Raw genomic sequence first — 22,502 nt, forward strand, 5'->3', positions numbered from 1 at the left:
CTCTTTTGTTAGTTCTTTCCTTTTTGTTTGTATAGTATATATGTATAAGGCACATGTGCTTGAGAAATGTTCCCCACGCAGTCTCTGCAGCGGCAAGGTTATATCTCAAAGGTGATGTGAATGAGCATAATATATGTGAAAGTATTTATTTGAAAATTAATTAGCAGTATTAATGCTATCTCATGATGACCGTACTTCATCATCGTATGCAAGATATCCAACGCCGTTGCTCCAAGCCGTTAAAAGGAGTCATAATACATGTCCAAAGCAAGTGCTGTTTTGCTTTCTCATGAATCCCGTGTCAAGTAAGTGTGTGTGTGTGTGTGTGTGCACCGCGCTTATCATCATTCAAGCGTAAACCCATTATTCCATCATGCTTTCCAAGTCCCGAATCTCAGGAAACTCCCTTTACAAAAGGAAGAAGCTGGCAATGCCAAAGGCAATCAGGCCAGCAGCAGAGCTCTGGACCTTGTCGGCGGCAGCGGTGGGCACGGTGACGGGGCCGGTGGTGGTGGCGTTGGGAGACGAGGTGAAGTACGTCTGGGTGAGGGTTGAGAGAGTAGCTGAGAGGTCATGTTAGTCCAATTGGTCTTTCATAATCAGGGCAAGGGGTGATAACTCACTGTTGATGATGGGAGGAATGACGGCGGTGATGGAAGGAATGGCAGAGTCGGTAATGGTAGGGAGAGTCTCGACGGGGTCGGTTCCGGTGGGGACGACGATGGCAGTCGTCACGGTGACGGGAGGGTCGCTGACGACGACCTGGGTGGTGGTGGTCAAGCCTCCTCCCGGGACGGTGGTGAGGCCCTCGGAGACGGTGGTGGTGCCCTCCGGGACGGTCACGGTGGTGGAGACCGAAGGCTCGGGGGAAGCGGTGACGGTGGTCAGGGGGACGGTCTCGGTCACGATGGCCGTGGCGGTGGGCTCAGGGAAGACCGGGAGGGTCACGGTGGCGGTGATGCCGTCGGTGATGACGATGGAGGTGAACTGGGCGGCGGCGAGGCCGGCAGCGGAGAGGATGGCGAAGGAGCGCATTTTGGCTTGTTGGTGGTATTTGGAGAGAAGAAGCTTAAAAGCCGTTGATGAGAGATCGGGAAGAGAAGCGACTGTTTTAGCTCGAAAGCTGAGGCTCTTGTTGATGAGATGAGGCGGGAAGTAAGAGTGAGATGTTCTGATTTTGTTGTTGCGGATGAAGAGCAAAAGAAGACTGTTGATATGAAAGAGACTGGATGGGAGATATATACTACGAGACGGGAGTGAGGGTCTGCGTGACGAGCAAAGCCCAGGCCGTACGACTAGGTACGACGTACACAGGACATTGTGTGCTACAGGCTACGAGTCGGTGACAGCAGTGATGCCAAGAATGGCGATTTTGCACGACATCATCTCGACGAGGGGTGCCGTGACGGCACCGTCACTGGGGATTCAAGAAAGCAGAGGGTTGGTAGCTTGGTTACCGGGGGTCGTATTGGTGGTGCGGTGGGCAAGCTGTATGCGGGGCGCCTGGGTGAAGCAGGGAAACCCGACCTACGACTTCTTTTGGGCCTTGAACAATTGTGCCGCCGACCTTGATCAGCCAGGCCTCGAACAGAGTCCCCGACCAGATTCTCAGACCAAACCACATCATTCATGTTCGCTTGCCTCCAGGCCTGTTGGTGCTAGATTCGGACTGGTCGCAGACATGGGTGGGATGAGAGTGGAAGCAACCGAACAAGGCGAGACAGGACAGGGTTCTCGTCCATCGACGGAGCCCGGGAAACCACAAGTGGACTCTGTGTGGGTTGCTCATCGGGAGGCACAAAGAGAAAGAAGGCTGGGATGACCGTGGTAAACTCTGATGGGTTGAAATGTGCATAGTGAAATGGCTGGGGATGGCTTCACTTGCAGCAAAGAGCAACAACGGCGAAGAGCGACAATGGCCACACAAAATGATGAGCCGCAGCACTAGACGTGTATGTTTCCCCCACCACCTCGATTTTCGTTTCATGTTGCTGCCATACCGTCCCATTGGCAGATGCAATGCCCATCAGCTTATTCTTTCCAGTGTCAGTAGTCACCGGAATTCAGGCTCTGTCGGTGGTGATATTCAAAGTCGCCCACAAAGCGGACTTCTGCCCTGATCCTGGGGTAACTCAACCGACTCAGATCCACCATCCGACCGTCTGTCCATCCGCCTTCGACATAGAACAAAAAAGAGGAGTGACGCTTGCCAACGGTTGCTAGTCTGCCGAGTTCCCGCAAACCTGCACACTCGTACAAGAAGCCTCTCGTCATCTCGGCCCAGGGTAGTGGTTGGGTGACGGAAGGCGCGCAAACATGAGAAATCAGGTAAGCATCCATTGTGCCATTTTGCTAGCATGTCCAGTATGCTGCAGCTGTCCCGGATTTTCCTGCCAGCAGAGAAAGGTGGTCGTACCGAAGGCCGGGGCCCAGGTTGTCCAGAAAGATGGGGGAAGACCAAGTTGGCGATAGTCTGCGTCCGATGCCGTGCTCTGTTGCGTCATACGTCGACGAGGGCCAGCGAGTGCTGCAGCTGGGAAAGGCGAGAAAGGCTTCCACAAAGAGGCACTGTAGCAACCGGAGACGCATCCCGCAGAACGGGGGCCAGGCTGCCAGTGGTAGCTGGGGATAGTCGGCGAGAATCGAGGCTGGCCCAGTGAAATGCTGCGGGAAAAAAGCAAAGGCGGCTGCAACGGCTCTCCCCTTGTGCCTGGATTGGCCGGGCCATTGCATGGCATTGGCAGGCCCTCGACGACCCCTCTCAAGAATAGAGATCTCTGGCCATGAATCACATCATGCCAACCGTGACCCGTTAGGGCCGAACAAGTCATCCAGTCAGACCCTTCCCTTCTAGCTCCCAGGGGCCAAGACTCTGGTTCTTTCGAGGAACATGGCAAACGGGAGTCGTGGTAGTAGCGGTGGTCGAATCCGAGGCCGAAGCCAATTCGATGGATGGGACGAACATGGCCAGTTCCTTGGAGTTGAAGGACTAGACTCCCTCAACTGCAACTGGGCATGGGGAACACCAGATGGCAGACGGTGACCAACGGTGAAAGATCCCGTCATGAGAAAAAGAAGGAGGCAGGGACCAGGGTGGAAAAGAGAGAAAGAGCAACGCGGCAGGGGTCCCTGCCAGGTTTTCCCATTCTACCGCATCCTCGCCTGCTTCCTCATCCAGTCACCTTCCTTCCCTCTTTCCCTCCACTCTCCAGAACGCGACTGCCCGTTTTTTTGACATCCGTCACCGCATCACCCCAGCCACTTGCCCTCCTGTGTCCTCCACAACCGTTGCAGCCAATCATCCAATCAAGCCACACAACGTTCGACCCACCAGCCACCACCCGCACGTTTCCCTGACGTTTGCTGTGCGACTTCAACGGCCCTTCGCGCCTTTTCGACTTCTCAAGCCACGCTATTGTTTCTTTCCGCGAATCAAGGAAACTCTCATACACCGTTGTGCATTCTCATCTGCATGTCGGTGGCCACGCATGGCCAAGGTAAGGTAAAGTAATCGTGCCTTTTGTCATACCTAATCTGTGCTGCTTGACAATTCACCTCACCCCCGAATCTCAATTCCCTGATTTTCCGTCAAGCCTTGCTTTCAGGCCGCAACCCAACGGCCACAGCTGAGCCCGAGTCTGTTCTCCCCCCCTCCATTCTCCAGTGTTGCGTCCCGTTCTTCTGGCTCCGTTCACAAACTCAGAGGAGTAGTGTACGGAGTAAGGTAGACCAGCCTCGCAGACAGCCCAGCTATCCGCAGTCCCCGAACAACCTACGCCGACGAGCCTCATGCCAAGTCCGGCACTAAACCTGCATGTCCCGGTCTTTGCTCAAAGCCATCCTCCACATCGTTCACGTCTGAGATTGAGAGAAGCTGTTTGCCATTGAACAGAAATCGTAATAATTGATATCAAATCTCGTCTTGCTTCCTTTTGCTTGGCTCTACATCAGGATGTGACGACATACCTAGATGCTACCATTACTCTTCCAGACTCTTGTCTATCCCGTGCACCTCGCTGCTCATGACGATTCAACATTGGCAAACAAAAAGTTGGGTGCACCCGGTACCGCGCCTTCGGCGTTGGGCGCGAGGCTCTCCTCCACAGCCCCGGTCACCAGATCAGTGCCCTTCTTGCCACCCTCCTCCACTGCAATAATCTTCACCTCGACCAGGTTGGCACTACGCTTGAGACCCTCAATCATGTCCACGAGCACGGCCTTCTCGTCAAATGCTAGCTTGCGCTCGAGGACAGCGCTCGCGGGCTCGCCCATCTGCAGACGTCTCTTGAGACCCTGAACGAACGGCATAGCCTTCTTCATCTCGCCCATCTTGGAGATCTTACCGTTGAGCGCCTTGTCATCCACTGACTTGGTCTCAGGGTTCCACATCTCCTTCAACAGGTCAATGTAGGCCTGCTGCCACTGCGGGAACTTTTCGCTCATAAAGATGGTGAGCTTCTTGGGCTTCTTGGGGTCAAACGACGTCTCCTTGCCCTTAGCCTTCTTCTTGAGCTGCAGGGACTCGGCAGAGTTGACGTTGGAAGCCGTCACCGAAATGTACTTTCTCGCCGCCGTAAGAGCCGCATCCGTCTCCGGAATCTCGGGGAATGTCGCCTGCTGGATAGATGTAGGCTTGCCGAGGATCTCAACCCAGACTGACTCGGACCAATGGGGCGCGATGACAGCGAGGAGAAGAGCCTGGAGCTCAATGTAGCGCAGGACCAAGTCGACGTGCATCTTGGACAAGGCACTGCTCTCGCGGTAGAAGGAAAGAGCGTTGTTGAAGCTGTTCACATGCGTCAGAAATGCAAGGCATTTTAGTAGGTATCTAAGCTTACTCGTAGAAAGCCGCCTTCAGGGCCAGCTTGTAGGCAGTCTCGGAGTACTGGTGGATGGCCTCCTTGGCAATAACGTTCATCTCGTTGTTGAATACCTTGTCGAAGAAGTTGTACTCGCCCGTACGGAGCTCGCTCTTGTTCTTGACGACATCGTCGCACCATTCTGCTGCTATTAGTATAATGATCGCAGTATGAAGAAACAAACATACCTCTGAGAGTGTGGAGACGGAGAATAGCCTGGTTAGCGACATCCTCCTCAAAGTTGCTGTCTCCGTTGGTGTCACCGGCATCGGCCAAACCGATACGGGCAGCGTCGGCACCAAACTTGCGAGCAACATCCTGCAGGGTCATGAAGTTACCGGTCGACTTGCTCATCTTCTCGCCGTTGAGCATCAGGTGACCGTTGGTACGGATACCCTTGGGCCAGTACTCGGGGCTGAAGATGGCGAGATGGATGTAGAGGAAGAAGGTCAAGTGGTTGCCAATCAGATCCTTTCCAGAGCTGCGAAGGTCGAGAGGGTAAAAGTACTCAAATGAGCGGCGCATGCTCTCAAGAGTCTCCTTGGGAATCTTGCACTCGGCGAGGAGCTTGTCGTCAAGCTCGCGGCGGCAGAAGACGTAGTCCCAAACCTCATCCTTCATCTGCTCGGGAGCAATGGCACCAGTACCCTGCTCTCTGCCAAAGATGTCCTTGTGGAGGTAGGGGGCAATGGTGTAGTATGCCATGTAGATGGTGCTGTCACTGAGAGACTCGACGAGGAACTGAGGGTCCCAAGGCAGCTTGGAACCAAGACCATATGATCTGGCACAAGCCCACTGGTTAAGCCAGTTGAGGACACCCTGGAAAGCGTTCTTGGTCTCAGGGCTGAATGTGTTCAGGCCCTTGCCATCGGTGTTCTCAACCCAGTCAAGGGCGGTCTTCTTCCAGGACTCTTCACCGTAGTCAAGGTACCACTGGTCCATCAGAGAGACGATGCAGTCATCTGCGGAACGACTGACGACCTTGCGCTCGGGCTCGGAGTAGACGAACGCGAGCCCCTGGTCAATGAGTGATTGGCGGACCTTCGGCTTGGCGGACTCGACAGACTCGCCCTTGAACTCGCCAATGTTCATGGTTCCCTTGTAGAAACCCTCAGAGTAAGCCGTCTCCTTAGCCTTGTCAAGCTGAACAGTGTCCTTGGGAGAGGCAATCTTCAACTGCTCGACCAAGGTCTTGGCAATCATGTCGCCGGAAGGAGTGTCGATGATGGAGATGATCTCAAGCTCAGCCCACCCCTGCTCGATGCCGTAGTAGGCGGCCTTCTTGCGGAGATCCATGGTCATGACCCAATCGGCAGGACTGTCCGAGGGAACGGATGTGACGACACCAGTACCTTTCTGCGAACTGTTAGAGATGTACTGCTCAATGCGAAAATAAGAATACGTACAGTGGGCAGGATAGACTCCATGGGAAGAACGCGAACGCCGTCCTTGTGGACGGAGAAGGGGGCGTTGACGCGAGTACCGATAAGGGCGGAACCGTCAATCTTGGCAGTCTCGTCAACAACTCCCTCGGCGAGGAAGAGACCTTGGTAGGCCATGTTGCGGGCGGCACGCTCAGTCATGACATAGTAGTCCTTCTCGGTAGCCTTGAAGACACCGTAGGTGATCTTGGGAGACACGAAAACGGCGTTCTGGCCGTACATCGTCTCGGGACGGAGGGTGGCGGGAATGAGGAAGACATTCGCATCGGCGGGAAGTTGAGACTTAAGGGCCTCCTCGGCCTTGGGGGCCCACTCGAGGACCTTCATCTTCAAGCCAGTGTACTCCTGGGGGCCAACTCCTTCGCCCTCAGCTCGGTCGTGATCCATGCAGGGCTGGCCATCCTTAATCGAGTAGATGGTGTATCTCTTGCCGAACTTGATCTTATTGAGCTCCTTGAGGCGGATCATCTGCCAGCGAACGAAAGCATCAAAGTACGGGTTAGCCTCGGTGGTGATGAATGATCTACGCCAGTCTGATATCGATTAGCTAAGTCGTTGCGATGACCATTCGACTTGGAACTGACCGATTCTGAAGCCAAGGCTTGTAAGATCCTCCTGAGCCAGAGGGGGGAAGAAGTCCAGCCAGTACGATGCGTCGGCAAAGAGGTGAATCTCTTGTCTCGGAATGCCCATGGCCTCCATGATTTGGAACTGTCTGTCTGTCAGTGATGTGCAACGTGGAACCGAGATAACCGATGCATACCTGGTACTTGGCCTTGATAGTCTTGGCATTGGCCTTGCTCTTCTTGGTGGAGAACTTGGTAATGTCTTCGCGGGCCTCCTTAGCATCAGTAGGCTTCTCGTCCACGACAACCTCCTCCTCCTTGTAGCCCTCGAAATCGCGGCCGAACCAGGCAACCTCGTTCTTGAGCTTATCGGCAACGGCCTTGATGGGCATACCGGTCGCGTGCCATCCCATAGGGAACAGGGCACGCTTCCCCTGCATACGAGCGACCTAGAACAATCCATTAGCTCCACCCCTATTGCATTATCGCGAGAGTTCTCTTACACCGGCGGCGAATTCGACCTTGCTCACGGAGAACAAGTGACCAGCGTGAAGACGACCGTTCATGTAGGGAAAGGCCATGCATCCCATCCTATTTACCCGTCAGCCTCCATTCCTCAATTCCTATCCAATTGCGCCATACCATTTGGGCTGTTGCTCGCGCAGCTCGGCGGCGGTAATGGAGTGCAGGGGAACCTCCTTGGTGGAGGGAGCGTCGACCTCGAAGATCTTGTCCTCGGACCACTTTCGCTGGTACTTCTTCTCAAGAGAGATCAAAAAGTCACGCTTCTCGGTTCCCTTGAGCTCCTTGGTCTTGGAAACCTGAAGGGCCTCGAGGGCCTTGGCAGCCTCGTTGGCCATGATTGCGGGTTCTCGTTCGATTCGGTCAGGAATTGTCGGGGAAGGCAAATACGCAAGGCCAATTCCAGGACCAATGCGTATTATATGATTCGACGGTGACTCTTGCGCCGGAAACTGAGAGTCACGCTCGATATCGCGTTGTCGCTGGTGCTCCTTCGAGATAGTCGCTGGCGAGGATACTGAGTCACAGATCCAAACGTGGGGGAGATTTCGTCGCAGCTCCGATGTTTTTTTCGAGGCTGTGCCCCGCGATGGCTTTGGTGGTTATGGCGGGGTACAGTCAGTGGTCACTCTCCGATGTTTGGAGTGCTGTGGCGGTTGAGTCCCTTGCGAAGTACGTACCGCTCTATTTCTGGTCGCTGGCCGCCTTGTAGGTGTGGCTGGTGCAGCCTGGGCACTCGCTCGTGGCGCGAAATGTGGCTGAGAAACATGGTGAGCTTCTCCAGTCGCGCAGAGACCTGTAGACATACCCTCGAGATCCGCCTTGTACATGTCATCCCCGGAACTACCTTCTGCAATTCAAGCCAATTAATCCACAACCAAAGCTCGAATACATCGAAGATGCTTCCTACGATCGTTCGGCGAGCGGCTGAAGCAGCTGGCTCTAAATTCACAGTCTTCACCAACCCGTATCGAACCAAAAAAGTCTGGCCTCCCAACTTCACGAACCTGTCCCCTCAGTCACAACTGCGATTTGAGAAGAAGTACAAGAGACGCCTAGCATTAGTTTATGCGCGACCGAGATGGAACAAGGCTGTCAAGCTTGCGCAGTTGGCAACTGTTATTGGTTCGTGAAGCCCTCATAGCGACTGCTTGCGCTCTATGCTAATTTGCTCTAGGATTCCTTGGCTGGACATTTTTCTTCTCCGAGCTCGAGTTCTTTGGCAAGGAATACAGGCCGTCAGAAGAGGTATATGGCTTTGTCGCTTCCAGTCCCGACTGATGCTAACTATTCCGTCTAGATCCGAAAGCGTGTGCGCGGTCTGTTTGGCACAATCGAGTCTGACAAGCGATACGAACGTCGCAGAGATGCGCCCGAAGCACCCGCTCCCATCGAGACCCCCAAATAGACAGATTCTCGGCCGACAACACTGTACCAGCATAGGGAGGAGTTTATGGCGTTTTGAATACCCGGCACAGAAGCCCATGTATAACATATTGTTCGAAAACAGAATCATGTTCCTCTCAGACAGGAGGCCGCCCACCTCACCGTCCATGCCAGACAAAGTTACCTCCCATACTCAGTCCGCCTCCCAGTCCGGCGCTGCGTCCTTCGTTTACAGGTCTCTTGGCCACAGTGCCTTGTGCGCGCACGCCAGAGACAATGCGATCTAGATTCGTCTCGATGACCACTCCTCCCACAATCATCTCGCCGAGCGTTGAGTGTAGCGTTTCGAAGTTGAAGATGAGATCAAGCTCGCAAACGTTCTCAAACAGCTTATCGAGCGCCTCGACGTAGACTTGGATCAAATCGATCAGGGCAAGTGGTGACTCTGTCGAGGTCGAGATGACAATGAAGTACAGGGTCGCGTAGTTACGGTATGTAACCAGGGAGGGAACGTCGTTCTCTTCTTCCGATGATGAATGTGAGGTGCCCGAGGCAGCGAGCAGGGGAGGGAGCGGGAGAAAGTTGCAAGACCCAGCCGGTCGATTCGATACGAGGGTGAATATTTCGGAAATCAGGCGCTGCTGCATGCTCGTTTCCTGAGTAAATGTGCAAGTCAGCGATGCCAGCTTTCGTTCAGTAGTGCATGCCCAAGCATACCAACTGTGTGTAGAACTTGGTCAACCGGGGCTGGCCCTGGCCATTGAAGACCAGAAAGGCGTTGATCATTGTGTTCTTCCTTGACTGAGCATCCCGAGTTGGCTGAAGTTGTCGATACCAGGGCGTGGGTTCGCCAGTGATGTCTATGTTCAATGCGACTGGGTGATAGTGTCCCGCTAGACACTACATGCGCTTCGCGGTGTTCTGGCTTTGGTGGGGTCAGACCGCTGCCAGCCGCCCAACCGTCTCCCACCAGCCAGCAGAGAGAAGCTCGAGGTGCACGGCTCGCAACTGCACATGACTTTCTGATGTAATCATATCTGCCCGGACCTCCTCCTGACCCAAGCTCGGTTCCTTCCCTTGAACGCGGATCGAAGCTGGTCCTGCAGCTTCCGTCACACCTGCAGCAAACGTGGGGAAGCAACGGAGCTGCCTTTGACCTGCCGTCTTTTACGAAGCAAATCAGTCACCTCTTCGATTCGCTAATCGACAACGACCACCCGAACTCATCTTCTTTCACTTACGCTGACCACTTGACGCTCCAATCCCTCAGCATCATCAAACTCAAATCTCTCCCAATCGCTTATCACCACCTACGCCCAGCTACCATGGCTCGCAACAGCATCACCAAGCTCACCGGCGCCGCCGCCCGCACCCTCCGTGCCTCCGCGCAAGCCCGCTTGGCCGTCCCGCGTCGTTCTGCCCTGCTTCTCGCAGCCTCAAAACCTACAGTGTCTGCCATTTCGGCTCGCAAGCTCTTCACAACTTCATCAATCGCCCATCGTGGCATTATGCCCGACACCGATGACCCTCAAGTCAAGGATACGCCCAAGGAGGAGGTCAAGATGAGCGTCGTCGAGCTTACAGATGCCGAGTACCACGAGCTGTCCGAGACCTACCTTGACAACATTGTCACTCGTCTCGAGGAGATAGCGGATGCTCGCGAGGGAGTCGATGTCGAGTATGCTGTAAGTTGACAGACTGAATCTAACTTTTCAGTCCTTGTATCCACTGTCGCCTTTTGCGAAGCTCGGGATTTGTGTCCCGTAACCAAGCAACGAATCACTAATTCTTACGGATGCAGGCTGGAGTTTTGACGGTTACTTTTCCGGAATCTGGCACCTACGTGATCAACAAGCAGCCCCCGAACAAGCAAATCTGGCTCTCATCGCCCGTGTCCGGCCCCAAGCGCTACGACTGGGTCGTCGTCGGCGACTCGCAGAATGACAAGGAGGGTACTACTGCTGGAGCCTGGATCTACACCCGTGATGGCAGCAGCCTGGACGATGTCTTCCTCAAGGAGCTCGACATTGACTTCAGCATAGCTCCATCGACCTACGGCGAGAACCAGTCCTAGTTGGGCAAAAGTGGTCCAACAACCGAGGACGATGTTCACAAACTTTGATCTCATGCGAAGGCAGAGACCATTTCATTTCTTTTTCATATGGGCGTGAGCAAAGCATCAAGCTCCTGAGTGTATTCTACATGGCAACAGGGAGTTCGTAAGGTGGTTTCAGGGATGGGAGGCAAGTACGCTGCCCAAGGGGAGAAAGCGGTGCCGAAGGGTCGATATCTAGGCCTGTGTACACAAACTTCGTACAGCAAGTGCTCAATCGTGCAGTCCATCTCAGGATTGCATTGAGGCTAGCGAGTCCTGTATTGAACAGGGTCTCAATTGTGACCTAATAACGCGATGTGACTGAAGCTGCGTGAATGTTTTGGTATCCATATTGATCTATTTACGGTAGAAACATATTCCCGTTTACTTTCTCATCCACATTGGTTTGGCCGTAAGAATTGTCAGACCGCCCACCGTTGCCTTGCTCCAAAGCCCCTCACTCTCTTTGACGTATTACACCACTATTCATCATACTTCATGGCAACAGTGTCTTTTGCGGCGGGAGTCTTCCTCTCAGAGTCCAACTCTTTGGTAATAATGCTTAAGCGAAAGTATGGCTTAGCGAGGGTATCGTGGGTCTCATTTCCAATTTCGTTCATCAGACTCGGCGAGGCGCCATCCATTTCGCGCCCTCGTCCTCTTAGCAATTCCGGCAGGTGTCCCGTCTCCCCACCCTATTCTGGGGGAAGTTTGGTGTTACGCAGGCATTTCGTGTCGCTCAACGGGAGCAGGGAGTTCCACGGGCGGGCCTTCACGTGTCTCGGGCATCTCGTGTACCACACGCGGCGCCGGCAGTTCAACCGTCTCCCCCGTGTTCTGCGCCATCATCATAGCCGCGTCGTCGGGCTTCTCCGGATCCTCCATGACGGTGTCGAGCGCCTCATCGCGCGCGGCGAGCTTCCGGGCCCTCCTCCTGTTCCAGAACCAGACGAGGGCGACGACGAAGAAGACGAGGCCCGAGGTGGCGCCGACAGTGATGCCAATGATTTGTCCCGGGGCGAGGCCGGACTGCTGGAGTATGTTGTCCGGGAAGGGCGACGAGTCCGAGGTGGTGCCGCCCGTGGGCGTGGGCGTGAATGTGACTGTTCTCCCCCCTTCTGTGACGGTCACGGCGGTCGGGACCGTGAAGCCAGGACCGAACCTGGATGTTGGGAATGGGAGCGACATGCTGGGCCGCACAAATGTAAAGGACGGGAATGGCTGCGCCAGCTTGGAGAAACTGGTGTGGGTTGTTTGTTTAAAAAGTGGGAAGACGGAGGAGGATTCATCAGAAAGGATAACAAAGTGAAAAGCTAAGCTTTGCGAAACTTTTGCCCCAATCCTTTGCCGATTCCTTCTTTCCGGCATCCAAGAGAACGAGCTTCATGGTGTCATCGGCGCGGGAGGCGCAGACCTTTTTGATAAAGTCCCCATGTCAAGTCCGACGGCCATGGCGTAGATTCCCTGGCGTTCCTGGCGCCCGTCCCTTGATGGGGGTGTAGCATATGCAGGAGGAATAAGGTACAGGAGAGAGAGAGACAGCGAGGTGTGAGGTGAAGTGAGGTAAAGGTGCGCGATGGGCGTGTGGTGGTGGTCGAGCGCCGCACCGACTCCCGGGCGTTCTGGCGTAGTGTGAGACGAGGGGACCAACGTCAGATCGCAGAGGCCGTGTGTTCTTTTGATCTCCGGTTGATGTACGCCACTTTCCCTCCCACCCAATTTTCCAAGACATTTAAGAACCTCTGAGCCCCATCCTCAATATCCCACCCAGTCCCGGATACCCGACGTGCCCGGGGTGTGGACGAAATTGGCGCGTTTGGCCAAGGCAACGACTGCAGCCCAGCAGCTGCACTCTGCTCTGCGACTGCGACTGCGACGGATTCATCGTTTTCTGTCGGTGGACGTCGGTGGCAGATGGCGCGTTGAGAATGTTTCGGACTTTGACATACTGTTTACTTAGCTCTCTCGGCATCGGCGCAAAGCCCGAAGTTGAGATGGGGCGCGCGCACCCGCATCCGCACACTGTTCATTCCATCTTGTCTAGAGTTCGCTTGCTTGTTTGCCGTGTTGGAGTTCTTCCAGATACCGGTTTTTCTGGTTGGCTCTGCTTTTTCCTTCTGCCCTGCCCGCCACCGGCTATATCGGCCGGGGTTGGATGACTACAGACTTGCAGTTCTTAAAACCGATCTGTTTCTTCCTTCTCATGCAGGAGAGAAGCTCACTGTGTAGCTTATTGTGCACAAGGTTGATTTCATTGCATCAGTGGTCAGGAAATGGAGGATATTGTCCGGTACGTTTGTGCCTTGCTTCCTTGCCTCAACCTCTCAGCCTGCATGCACCTCGAGCACTGCTTGAGGGAAGGCCAGCCACTCTGACCAGTAATCTCCTAAATGCGCCGAGACGGAGCGGATGATCCACTGGCCAGCGTCTCCAAAGATCCAGTAACTGCGGCACCAGTGAAGGAGGACAGCGTAGAAGGCGAGGATGACGAGGGCTTCCGGGCGGCGCTGCTTAACGACGTCGATGAAGCCTGTTGTGACGCGGACTCCGAAGGCCATGACGGAGGCGGATTGATGCCTGGATTTCATGGCAATGCTGCGGTAGATGGAGTACGACTGCCGTAAAGACTCTGTTGCATCACGGCAGGCTTGGAGGGAGACGGGGCCGAGATCGGCTTGGTCGAGCATACTGTGAAGGATGTCGACTTCGGAGCGCTCGTTCGGGTCGGGCTTATTAGATTCCAGGAAGTCGACAAAGGGCTTGCAACCGGATTCGCGGATGATGTGCCAGGAACGGCCGGTGACGGTGCTAACGCCGCGGTGAAGATTGAGGTACCAGGCGAATTGGTCGAGAAATCCGTTGAAGTCGCTACGGTAGCTGCGGAGGGTATCGCAGAGGACCTGAGTTCCGAGGCAGGATGCGAAGAGGAACATTGGGATGCAGGTGTCATCGTCGATTTCCTCCTTGGCGTCGTTGAACAACATGAGAGCGCGGGTCTGGAGCTGGGTTGCCTCATGCTGGTAGAAATCAGCGCGTTGGGGATTCAGCTCGGCCATGTGCTGGGCAGAAAGACCAAGGAGGACGTCCATGAGGTAAGGGGCGTGGAGGGCAGCCTCGAGGTTCATGTCAACCAAGGGTTTCATAAATACGTCTGCGGCCATGAAGGTGCCCATACGGGTTTCCAGGTGGTGGAGGAGGCGCATGTGTTCGAGGGTAAAGAATTGGCCGTTAGGGGGGCTCGGTACGCCGCGGTCATCTTCGGTGCGCATGACAAAGTCGTTTACGACTGTGGTGATGGAAGGTGAGGTTGCAAAGGCAGCCGCTGTTGCGGCGGCGGAGGCGCCATTGCCATTGCTACCGGAGCTGCCCGCTGGGCTGGCGACGAGGGCGGCGGCTGCGGCTGCTCGCTTGGCGGCCGGGCCAGAGGAGACGGCGGAAGAGCGAGCCGATGCCGGAAGGGAGTCGAGGTAGGAGCAGTGTCGCTCAGCTGTTGCGCAGTTGACGCAGGTCGGGCGTGTTTCGTCGCATTTCACGTGGCGGCGCTTGCATTCTTTGCATCCGTTGCGAGATTTCCGGTGGGCTCGGCGGAGTTTGACGTCGCCTGCTGCTGCGGCCGATGCCGATGCTCCTCCCGGTGTACTGACGTCGCCGTTTGTCGAGCCGGTGCCGGGGGCGGGAGAGTTGCTGCGTGAGATGTCCATCATTCTCCAGGTACCTCGAGGTTGATTTGTCTCGGCCGGTGGGATGAAAGCGATGTGGAGGGTGGGTAGATTCAAGGTGAGTGGTTTGCCATGGGGCCTTTTCGACGTGTAGCAAAGCAGGTAAGACGTGGCGTCTGTGGCCGGCAAACGACGAGGGCCTTCCTTTTGTGTTGAAGAACGCGAAAGGAAATGACAATGGACGAGAGAAAGAAAAAAGGGAAGTGTTTGAATTCGAGGAATGATTTTGAGGGATGCGAACCCGAGGGAAGCTCAGCCTTTTTTTGGTGGGGGGAGGGGGAAAGAAAAGATGACCTACGAAGATACTCCGTAGCTTGAATGGATAAGCTCAGGTCAGTCCAGTTAAGGTAGGAACGGTACCTGGCACCACTTGGGAAGGTATACAGTACAGCGTGCCTACCTGCTCTAGAGACGAAGTACAGACTACAGGGAGTCACAAAAGTAAAGTAAGGAAGGCACTACTGAATATGCCTACCTTCCCACTAGTTTCGTACAGGGGTGCGGCATCTACCGCGCTCCAACATGACTTCAGCGGGTCCAAGGGCCACCGGTGGACGTTAATACGGGGAAGCAAGTTATGGAACTGAGGGAAGGGGCCATTAGGAGGGTCTGCTACAGGGGCTACTCTGCAGCTCAATGCACCCAGAAATTCCTAAACAGGACCTTTAGGGGAGCAATGGAAGGTCGATGGACGCTGCGCCAACCAAGTCCACGCGGCCCCCTTCCCCCTAAATCTTTATGATAGTGTGGACAGGTGCGCCCACCCACCTGCGTGCCTTCCTTAAAATGCCCACGCGGTTGTATTAGTAAACACCCTGTAAAACATCTCCGATCCAATGACATCGTCAAGGAAGCCAATTACGCCGGAAATGGCCCGGTTGAATGATCCAGACCCAGAGAAGCTAATCGTCAACACGATGAAATACATGTATTTAGTCCCTTTGACAAACATGGACATGTAGGAGTTGTTAGTCGGTTCGTCAAAGTGAGGAAATCATACACCAAGGATTTCGGGCCAACGGTTTGCACAACATTTTCCTCATTTGTCATTCTAGTGCGTCTAAAGTGCTAAATACTAAGCCAAGGCAGGACACCCGGCTTTCCGCGGTTGATACCTTAGCCCTCCGCCCATCGCTATTATTCTGGAAAATCCAGCGTTGTCTCCGCTGACCTGAATCGTTCAACTCCTCGGAACGATGATCGTGACATGGATCACTGGCCTTCAAACTCCGCCATGTCTCTCTGTCTTCCATTCCCAACAATTACACTAACAATACTCCGTAGGTGTGCGCTCACTGAGCATCTCCAATGCGAGCCTCCACACCCAATTTCCGCCGGACGAAAAATCAAAGAGAAGGAGGCACTCTAAATTCCTTCTCTATCGCATGGTCTTGCGCATAGAGCCGGGCTGATGCTGCTCACTCTCCACCGCCAAGTCATAGTTCTCCACATCCGAAGCCGACTGCGAACCGCCCTTGCGGATCTGGAACGCCGAAGGGAACCGGAACCCGAAGGCCACCATGACGAAGAACATGAGCGTGGCGTCGAAGACGTACAGGGTCCACTCGTGACGGAGCGGGTATCCGTCGCCGCCGAGGACGTACTCGATGAGACGGAAGATGGATCGGACCATGATGCACGCGCTGACAATGTAGAGCATCCACAGGCCCGACTTCCAAGGCGAGTGGCCCGCCAGGGACGCCTGGGTAGGGTTCTTTGCGAGGCGCGAGTGGAAGACGATGGCGGTGACCCAGAAGATGGCGAAGAGCACAATCTGTATGACAAGGCCGGCGACAATAAGGTTCTGTCCCATCTTTTGGCTGCCGTTCTTGACCATGAGACCGCCACCGCTGGCCTGGACGAGGAAGGAGAAGCAGTCGCCGGTGACGAAGATGCGGGTGAGCCAGTTGATGCGGACCACCGACAAGGACTCGCCGTGGACGCTGCGGATGATGCGGCCGAGGGTCATGTAGACGGATGCCGCGAAGAGGGCGGGCGCGATGAGGATCGTGAGGGATTGCATTACGTAGGGTCCGACTTCGCCGGTGCGGTCGCGTGCAATGGCTCTGCCTGCATATCCGATGATTTCGACTGGATAGGAGATTTCAATGTCAGCCCAGGGTCTTGATACAAGGTAACAATTGGAAGGTCGAAATTGGTCACGTACGGATACCGCCTATCACAAAGACGATGCAGAACCACGTCTTTGTCCTGGCAATCTTGTACGCGTGGAAGAGCGTCGCGAGGACGAAGAGGACCTCGAAGATGATGGCGGCGACCAGACTGGGCACATAGTGCCAGAGGTAGTAGCCGTTGTAGGACTCGAGGGTAGGCATCTTGTCAAAGTCTTGAGGATTGCCAGGAATCGGTTATCGGTAGTTGGTTTGTCCTCCACCTTTGCCCGTTCCCTGCCTGTTATTGTGGGCTGTGATTTTTTCGTGGTATTTGATCGCGAGATTAGACTTGCTTCAAATATTGGCGTCCGACGGAAAAGAAAGGACTGCTGATTTGCTGTTGTCGATGGAAATCTCGTCCTAGGACCTCGTTGGTGTTGACGTTGTTGCTGGATATGTTGCCAAGGGCCAAGGGGGTGTCTCGAAGTTGTAGTCCATCTTTATAGCGTCCCCAAGAATGGGAGATGGGGGCGGTTGGAACTTGAGTTTGCTGCTGCGGCCACCGTATACGCGAACTCTCGAATAAAGTCTCTTTGACGGCATCTCCATACGCGTTTGTCGTGAACAACAGGCAAAGAGTCTAGATGTGTCTGACTATCACCGTGTGAGATCCAAGCTTCGCTGGTATCCACAGGTGGGGTCTGAGTCTTCCCCATAAGGATGTATACGTGGATTAATTGAGTCGTGATTGGCTCGTGTGTCCCACTCCCCTGCTAGCTCTGTGGGTGGATCTCACTACATATTCCTTTCGGTCGACGAATCACGTCCCATCCCATACGCGTACAGAGATTTTGGCCGTGATGTTTTTGCAATCACAGAGGCTGAGGGAGGCATGCCGGGACTCGTCACCCCACCACCCCTCTGACATTCAATCTCTTCACATTTGTACGGATATCAGAGTGTGAAGTCCTACCCAATCCAACTTTCCGTCGTTCGTCTGATGCAGGGACAAAGCCACGCCGATAAGGAACATCCCGTTCGGCAAGCTTACGTACCTCACGCAACCCCCCTTCCAGTCTTTGGAAGAAGCTGCATTTACGTGTATTTTTCCCCAGCAAAACTTGCAACACAGTGACCAAACACGAGGAAACTCTGAGTGTGGCTTGGCCAACAGAAAAAGGTCCATCAAACAGCTCCACGGGAACGGCGGCGATCGTGGAGCCATGCATACTTCGTAAAATCACCTGGCCGTCAACCTTGTCTCTCCATTTACTCTGCGCAATCATTTCGCTCTTCGCATTCACAATTTTGACTTCTGCGCCATGACTTCTAGTGGTGTAGACGAACGGTAGTCTGTATAAATCAGGTTACCTTTGAGGCTTAGCCCGGAATCCGGCAACCGCTCAGCTGTTTTCGGACTTGACCGGGGTTTCGCTTTCGGTTCGTCTTGGCGTCTGCAGTGGATCTCTACCGTCGTTCCGCGCTGCCGGAACCTTTTTACGTTGGCCGCGCTGGCGATGGGAACAGCGGGAGGCGGGAACGTCCTGTCGGTATCGCGAACGAGGCAGACTGGGCGGCGGACTTGGCTCAACTTTGGATGTCGAGATAAGCCTTTGCGTCACTGCATTGTCAAACTCAATCGCTTGACCTGAACATGGGATGTTATACTGTTGTTCGCGAAGGCGTGGCTGTGGTCGCCTTGTTCGACATTGAGTTTTCTTGTCAATATCGGTGAATGCTACTGTCACCACGTGGTGCGCTGCCATTACAAGATGACGCAAAAGCACACGATATGTAGTCATCTTCTGTGTACATCGCGACTAGGATACTCGTTTTCGTTCCCAGGCGCCTGCATCTTTGAGAATCTTCACTCTTCAACGACTGTGCAAAATACACGGTAGATTCCGTGCAAGTTTCGGTCCACGCATGTGGATAGTGACGAGTTCTTGGTCGTTCCGCTGCAATGCTCTCCGAATCCGAGACAAACGCTGAAATGGGTATCGGCGGCTGATTTAAAAGTGTTGGACGGCAGTTCATTTCTATTTTAGGCCAATTGGAAAGTAATCTCCATAGCCTAGAATTTGTACTAGATTCTGTACAGAGTACTTGACAAAGTTTATCGTCACTTGATTGCTCACTAGCAGATACACGTATTTCTGGGGGCGGGTCCACTCCGAGACCCCAATACGTGGAACCCGGGTACTAGGGCCGCCAGACATTGCAAATCTTTATTTCCTCTATCAAGTCCCTTTTTTCATATTTGCTGACCTCAAAGACCTAGAGACTTGCTGACTCGACATTTTTCAGCATTTGACGTCTGTGGCCAACCGCTCATCATATCTTGCTGCAATTGTAGGATGCTAGTCTGTCAGACGAGCCAATGTGAGAAACACGTCCACAGCCCACTAGGTACGTTTATACATGCATTCCTCACTTTCTCTTGGTTGAAATACGGCCGAAGCGTACAAGCATGATTAGATTTTCAACGTCATACACGTATGCTGAATGACTCGGTGATGGCAGGAGAATCTGAAATCTTCAGTTGGGCCCCAAGTAAAAGGAAAACTCTTCACCTAGTGCGGATTTTTCGTTCTCTGTCATACTATCTCATTATGACAGGCCCATGAGTAGAACCTATACGTGTTGTGAGGGGACATGAGAATAGGTCGATCATAAGAACTTCGAAATTTGCGATGTGAATTTGTGCGAGGGTTTCAGCTCATAACAGTGCCCGGGCTCCAACCCAACCTTTAGCACAACCAGATTGGCAGTGTCCAAGGACAGCACTTCGGATTTAGTGATAGTTCGAACTCAATCTGGAGTATTCATCAATCTCTATCTTTGAGAAATGGGCTCTACGTGTAGGCTATCTGTCGTCTGCGGTGTTCCATGAATATTCTCGACTCGACTTCCCTTCCAGAGGTCAATCTACTTTGAGAGTAGCCAGATGACTAGGTATTTCAAGTGATTATTGTCTTTAAGAATTATTCACATGCATCCATCCTGGAGAAACCATACTAAATTACTTGAATCTCGCACAAGCTTTATATTAAACGTTCTAGACCAGGTAGTGCAACAATGGGTTAGGGAAGTTGACCCTACGACGGGACTAGCTAGTAGAGCAACTGTGATATCGAGTCTTGGGGGAATGAAGATGAACCCTGGAGAACCGTGGCCAGTGAAGGAGTAGGTACCTGAGCTTGGTCTTTGCTACTCTCAATGCTGTCCCTTCCTTCAAGGTCGCGAACCTCCCGCCAGTCCACGTGAGTCCCCACTATTTGGAAATCGCATGTGACAGAATGCTGAAACCACCATCTTCACGTGAGCAGGTCATCCAAAACGCATTTATGCAATTGGAAAACGACTTGCATGCAAAAAGAGAAAGTTTGAGAGCTGGAATACTGATGCTCTAAGGAGATACCTCTGAGCGTTTAAGCTCATCTCGCCCCATGTTATGAACTTACCCGATCCCGACGTCACTGTGCGTGTGGCAGCAGATCAACCCCGCCACACAGCAGGGATGTCGCGAGAACATGAAAAACAGAAAAAGCAATAAGCGAATGATGTCAGTACCTCCCTCACTATGGCTGCTGCCCGCCCAACTTTCCTTGACTTCTTCGATATCGAATAATTCCAAAACCTTGCAATAGTCCGCAAGCAAATCCTACCCAGGGACTGTCAGACCTGCACGACTCGCTACCGAAATCTGGCAAGTAATCGACAGCATCCCATCCTTCACCTTGTTCATTGCACTGTTTCGTCCCAACCGTACGGCACAGCACAGCGCAACTCCACACTTCATCCCACCTCAGCATTCCATTCCCCGAGCTCCAGCCTCAAGCGTCCAAAAGCTCCTCTTCGAGCAACCTCGCACGGCCACCGACGCCACACTTCACATAATGTCTCCCCCACCAACACCACCCGACGAGAAGCAGACGGAAGAGCAAAAGCAGACCCAAAAAGAAAAGGTTCTCGCCCAAGCGACCGCCAAGCTCGAAGAGGCACAGAAAGAGACCGAAGCCGCGCAGGCGCTCCGCGAGCGGGCCGAGGCGACCGAGGACCCGGGGGAGAAGAAGAAGATACTCGCCGAGGCGGCGGAGCACGAGAAAAAGGCACAGGGGTCGGCTAAGCAGTCAAAACGGCTGCAGAGCGGCGTGTGGCAGGGCGGCATCGGTGGCGCGGGCATCGGAGCCGGACTTGGTACGGGACTGGGCGCCGGGGTGGGTACGTTGGTGGGGGCTGTTGTCGGCGGTGTCACAGCTATCCCTACGACAGGGCTCGGGCTATTGGTTGGCGCTGGAACGGGTGCGATACACGGGCCTTGGTATAAACTGGAACAGGAGAAGAAGGAGGCTGAGGAGGCCGAGGCGAATGGGGAGGATGGGGAAGAGTCCGAGGATGGAGAAGGAGCTGAGAAGGCAGTCAAGGCCGGGTGAAACCTAGACCGCGGTCGTGTTTCCTCGTGTCTTGTCCTGTTTCTTTGGCGACGATACCATTTGATGAAGGCTGTATGATATACGGTTGCCAGCTTTTGCCTGTGGGATGCGATGGGTGATCATGGCTTACGACCGAAAACGACCATTGCATATAGCCTTGCTTTCAGTTTTCTTTTCCTTTCTGTTATTCTTCTTTCCATTATACCTAGCATAGCAACACGATCTTGGCTTCTTTTGGGGTTTAGATTTTCAAAAAGAGGTATAGGAAAACACGAACTATACGTATGGGCTTATGCGGACGACCGAGAAACTTCTTAACTTAGGTGTCAATACTTGCAGTGAAGTCCATAGCCTCATGCTATTCTCGGCAGCGAGATTGTTCATGCTATTGATTGGCTCCAGGCAAGTCACACATTAGGCGCAAGGTCTTGGTGATCAAGGACAGCTGAGGTTAGCAGCCTACTGAAGGACGTATCTCTGAACTCGAGCATTTTGGAGGTAGGCCAAATGATTGATCGCTGCTGAAATATGTTAAAGAGAGAATTCTTGTCGAGACGACGACAAGCTAAATCGATCCTTCGGCTCAAAAGGTCTATCCATAGGTATAAGGTAGCTTACGTTGCTCTAATCGTGTCATTTCGGGATTTGCAGAGTCCTGGTTTCAGTCGCGGACCGTCTTCCGTCATCGGGCTTAAGCTCTCTAACTCTTTGAGACGCGTATAGGCATCGAGAAGCCCTTCTTTTCTGCTTCCGCTGATGCCGAGTTCAGGCTATGAAGTATTGACGGGGTTTTCCACTTTGCTAGGCGCCACCGTACAAGTGGATAGTAAGGGTCAACTGCGCTCATTCCAAATATCAAGATGGGGCATTTAGGCTGTGATTCTGATTAAACCGGGATGAAGTGATCTAAATCTCAGTCCGGAAACGAAACGAAGGTATCGTGAATATCAAACACCTATTTTCGGCATCGCAGGATTTTCCATGGTCCTAGGTTCGGAGGGAGCTAGAGCAAAAGGAGGGATACCGATATATTCAGGGCTAGTCCACATGGCAAAGTCATACACATATACCACGTTTATCAGTCACCACTTGGCTAGCTTGGAATTGGTAATGGAGTTTAAAATTAGACGCGGGCAGCGTTCATCTCAGCATCGGGGCGGTGTTTGCTGGCAGCCTACAAGCGAGCTCAGCCCCCGGCTATTAACGACCTTAGCTTCTGCGATATGTGCCGCACACGCATAGGGCAGACGTCAATTCCACTGTCAGCACGTTCTTTGTCCACAGCTGCGCGGCAACGGACCACTCACGTCGCGTTCCTCGTTCGTCTGAGTGAGATTCTAGCGCCAACAAAGGATCTAGTGCC

General features: G+C 53.7%; 10 protein-coding genes across 10 annotated transcripts; 4 read left to right on the forward strand and 6 right to left on the reverse strand.

Annotated features, from left to right (window-relative positions):
- Positions 1-408: 408 nt before the first annotated feature.
- CLUP02_01696 (uncharacterized protein) lies at positions 409-1,035 on the reverse strand (the record flags this gene model as incomplete). Its single annotated transcript, XM_049280734.1, has 2 exons — positions 409-563; positions 624-1,035. 2 exons carry the CDS (start codon positions 1,033-1,035, stop codon positions 409-411), a joined length of 567 nt encoding a protein of 188 aa, XP_049136691.1.
- A 2,985-nt stretch (positions 1,036-4,020) lies between these two features.
- CLUP02_01697 (leucyl-tRNA synthetase) lies at positions 4,021-8,219 on the reverse strand (the record flags this gene model as incomplete). Its single annotated transcript, XM_049280735.1, has 9 exons — positions 4,021-4,786; positions 4,839-5,001; positions 5,048-6,215; positions 6,266-6,834; positions 6,886-7,012; positions 7,065-7,316; positions 7,371-7,458; positions 7,510-7,906; positions 8,198-8,219. The coding sequence occupies 9 exons, from the start codon at positions 8,217-8,219 to the stop codon at positions 4,021-4,023; spliced, it is 3,552 nt and encodes a 1,183-aa protein (XP_049136692.1).
- On the forward strand, positions 8,142-8,797 carry CLUP02_01698 (uncharacterized protein; the record flags this gene model as incomplete). Its single annotated transcript, XM_049280736.1, has 3 exons — positions 8,142-8,514; positions 8,567-8,637; positions 8,690-8,797. The coding sequence occupies 3 exons, from the start codon at positions 8,142-8,144 to the stop codon at positions 8,795-8,797; spliced, it is 552 nt and encodes a 183-aa protein (XP_049136693.1).
- A 136-nt stretch (positions 8,798-8,933) lies between these two features.
- On the reverse strand, positions 8,934-9,561 carry CLUP02_01699 (uncharacterized protein; the record flags this gene model as incomplete). The annotated part of the gene is made up of 2 exons (XM_049280737.1): positions 8,934-9,431; positions 9,493-9,561. The coding sequence occupies 2 exons, from the start codon at positions 9,559-9,561 to the stop codon at positions 8,934-8,936; spliced, it is 567 nt and encodes a 188-aa protein (XP_049136694.1).
- Positions 9,562-10,100: 539 nt separating this feature from the next.
- CLUP02_01700 (frataxin) lies at positions 10,101-10,849 on the forward strand (the record flags this gene model as incomplete). Its single annotated transcript, XM_049280738.1, has 2 exons — positions 10,101-10,460; positions 10,577-10,849. 2 exons carry the CDS (start codon positions 10,101-10,103, stop codon positions 10,847-10,849), a joined length of 633 nt encoding a protein of 210 aa, XP_049136695.1.
- A 738-nt stretch (positions 10,850-11,587) lies between these two features.
- On the reverse strand, positions 11,588-12,755 carry CLUP02_01701 (uncharacterized protein; the record flags this gene model as incomplete). Its single annotated transcript, XM_049280739.1, has 3 exons — positions 11,588-12,110; positions 12,285-12,492; positions 12,611-12,755. 3 exons carry the CDS (start codon positions 12,753-12,755, stop codon positions 11,588-11,590), a joined length of 876 nt encoding a protein of 291 aa, XP_049136696.1.
- A 43-nt stretch (positions 12,756-12,798) lies between these two features.
- Positions 12,799-13,029, forward strand: CLUP02_01702 (uncharacterized protein; the record flags this gene model as incomplete). Its single annotated transcript, XM_049280740.1, has 1 exon — positions 12,799-13,029. The coding sequence occupies one exon, from the start codon at positions 12,799-12,801 to the stop codon at positions 13,027-13,029; it is 231 nt and encodes a 76-aa protein (XP_049136697.1).
- A 165-nt stretch (positions 13,030-13,194) lies between these two features.
- On the reverse strand, positions 13,195-14,574 carry CLUP02_01703 (uncharacterized protein; the record flags this gene model as incomplete). The annotated part of the gene is made up of 1 exon (XM_049280741.1): positions 13,195-14,574. The coding sequence occupies one exon, from the start codon at positions 14,572-14,574 to the stop codon at positions 13,195-13,197; it is 1,380 nt and encodes a 459-aa protein (XP_049136698.1).
- A 1,393-nt stretch (positions 14,575-15,967) lies between these two features.
- CLUP02_01704 (RTM1) lies at positions 15,968-16,925 on the reverse strand (the record flags this gene model as incomplete). The annotated part of the gene is made up of 2 exons (XM_049280742.1): positions 15,968-16,680; positions 16,757-16,925. The coding sequence occupies 2 exons, from the start codon at positions 16,923-16,925 to the stop codon at positions 15,968-15,970; spliced, it is 882 nt and encodes a 293-aa protein (XP_049136699.1).
- Positions 16,926-20,602: 3,677 nt separating this feature from the next.
- On the forward strand, positions 20,603-21,139 carry CLUP02_01705 (uncharacterized protein; the record flags this gene model as incomplete). Its single annotated transcript, XM_049280743.1, has 1 exon — positions 20,603-21,139. One exon carries the CDS (start codon positions 20,603-20,605, stop codon positions 21,137-21,139), a length of 537 nt encoding a protein of 178 aa, XP_049136700.1.
- Between the last annotated feature and the right edge of the window lie 1,363 nt (positions 21,140-22,502).

This window comes from Colletotrichum lupini, chromosome 1 (assembly GCF_023278565.1).
Source record: "Colletotrichum lupini chromosome 1, complete sequence".
Taxonomy (NCBI): Eukaryota; Fungi; Ascomycota; class Sordariomycetes; order Glomerellales; family Glomerellaceae; genus Colletotrichum; species Colletotrichum lupini.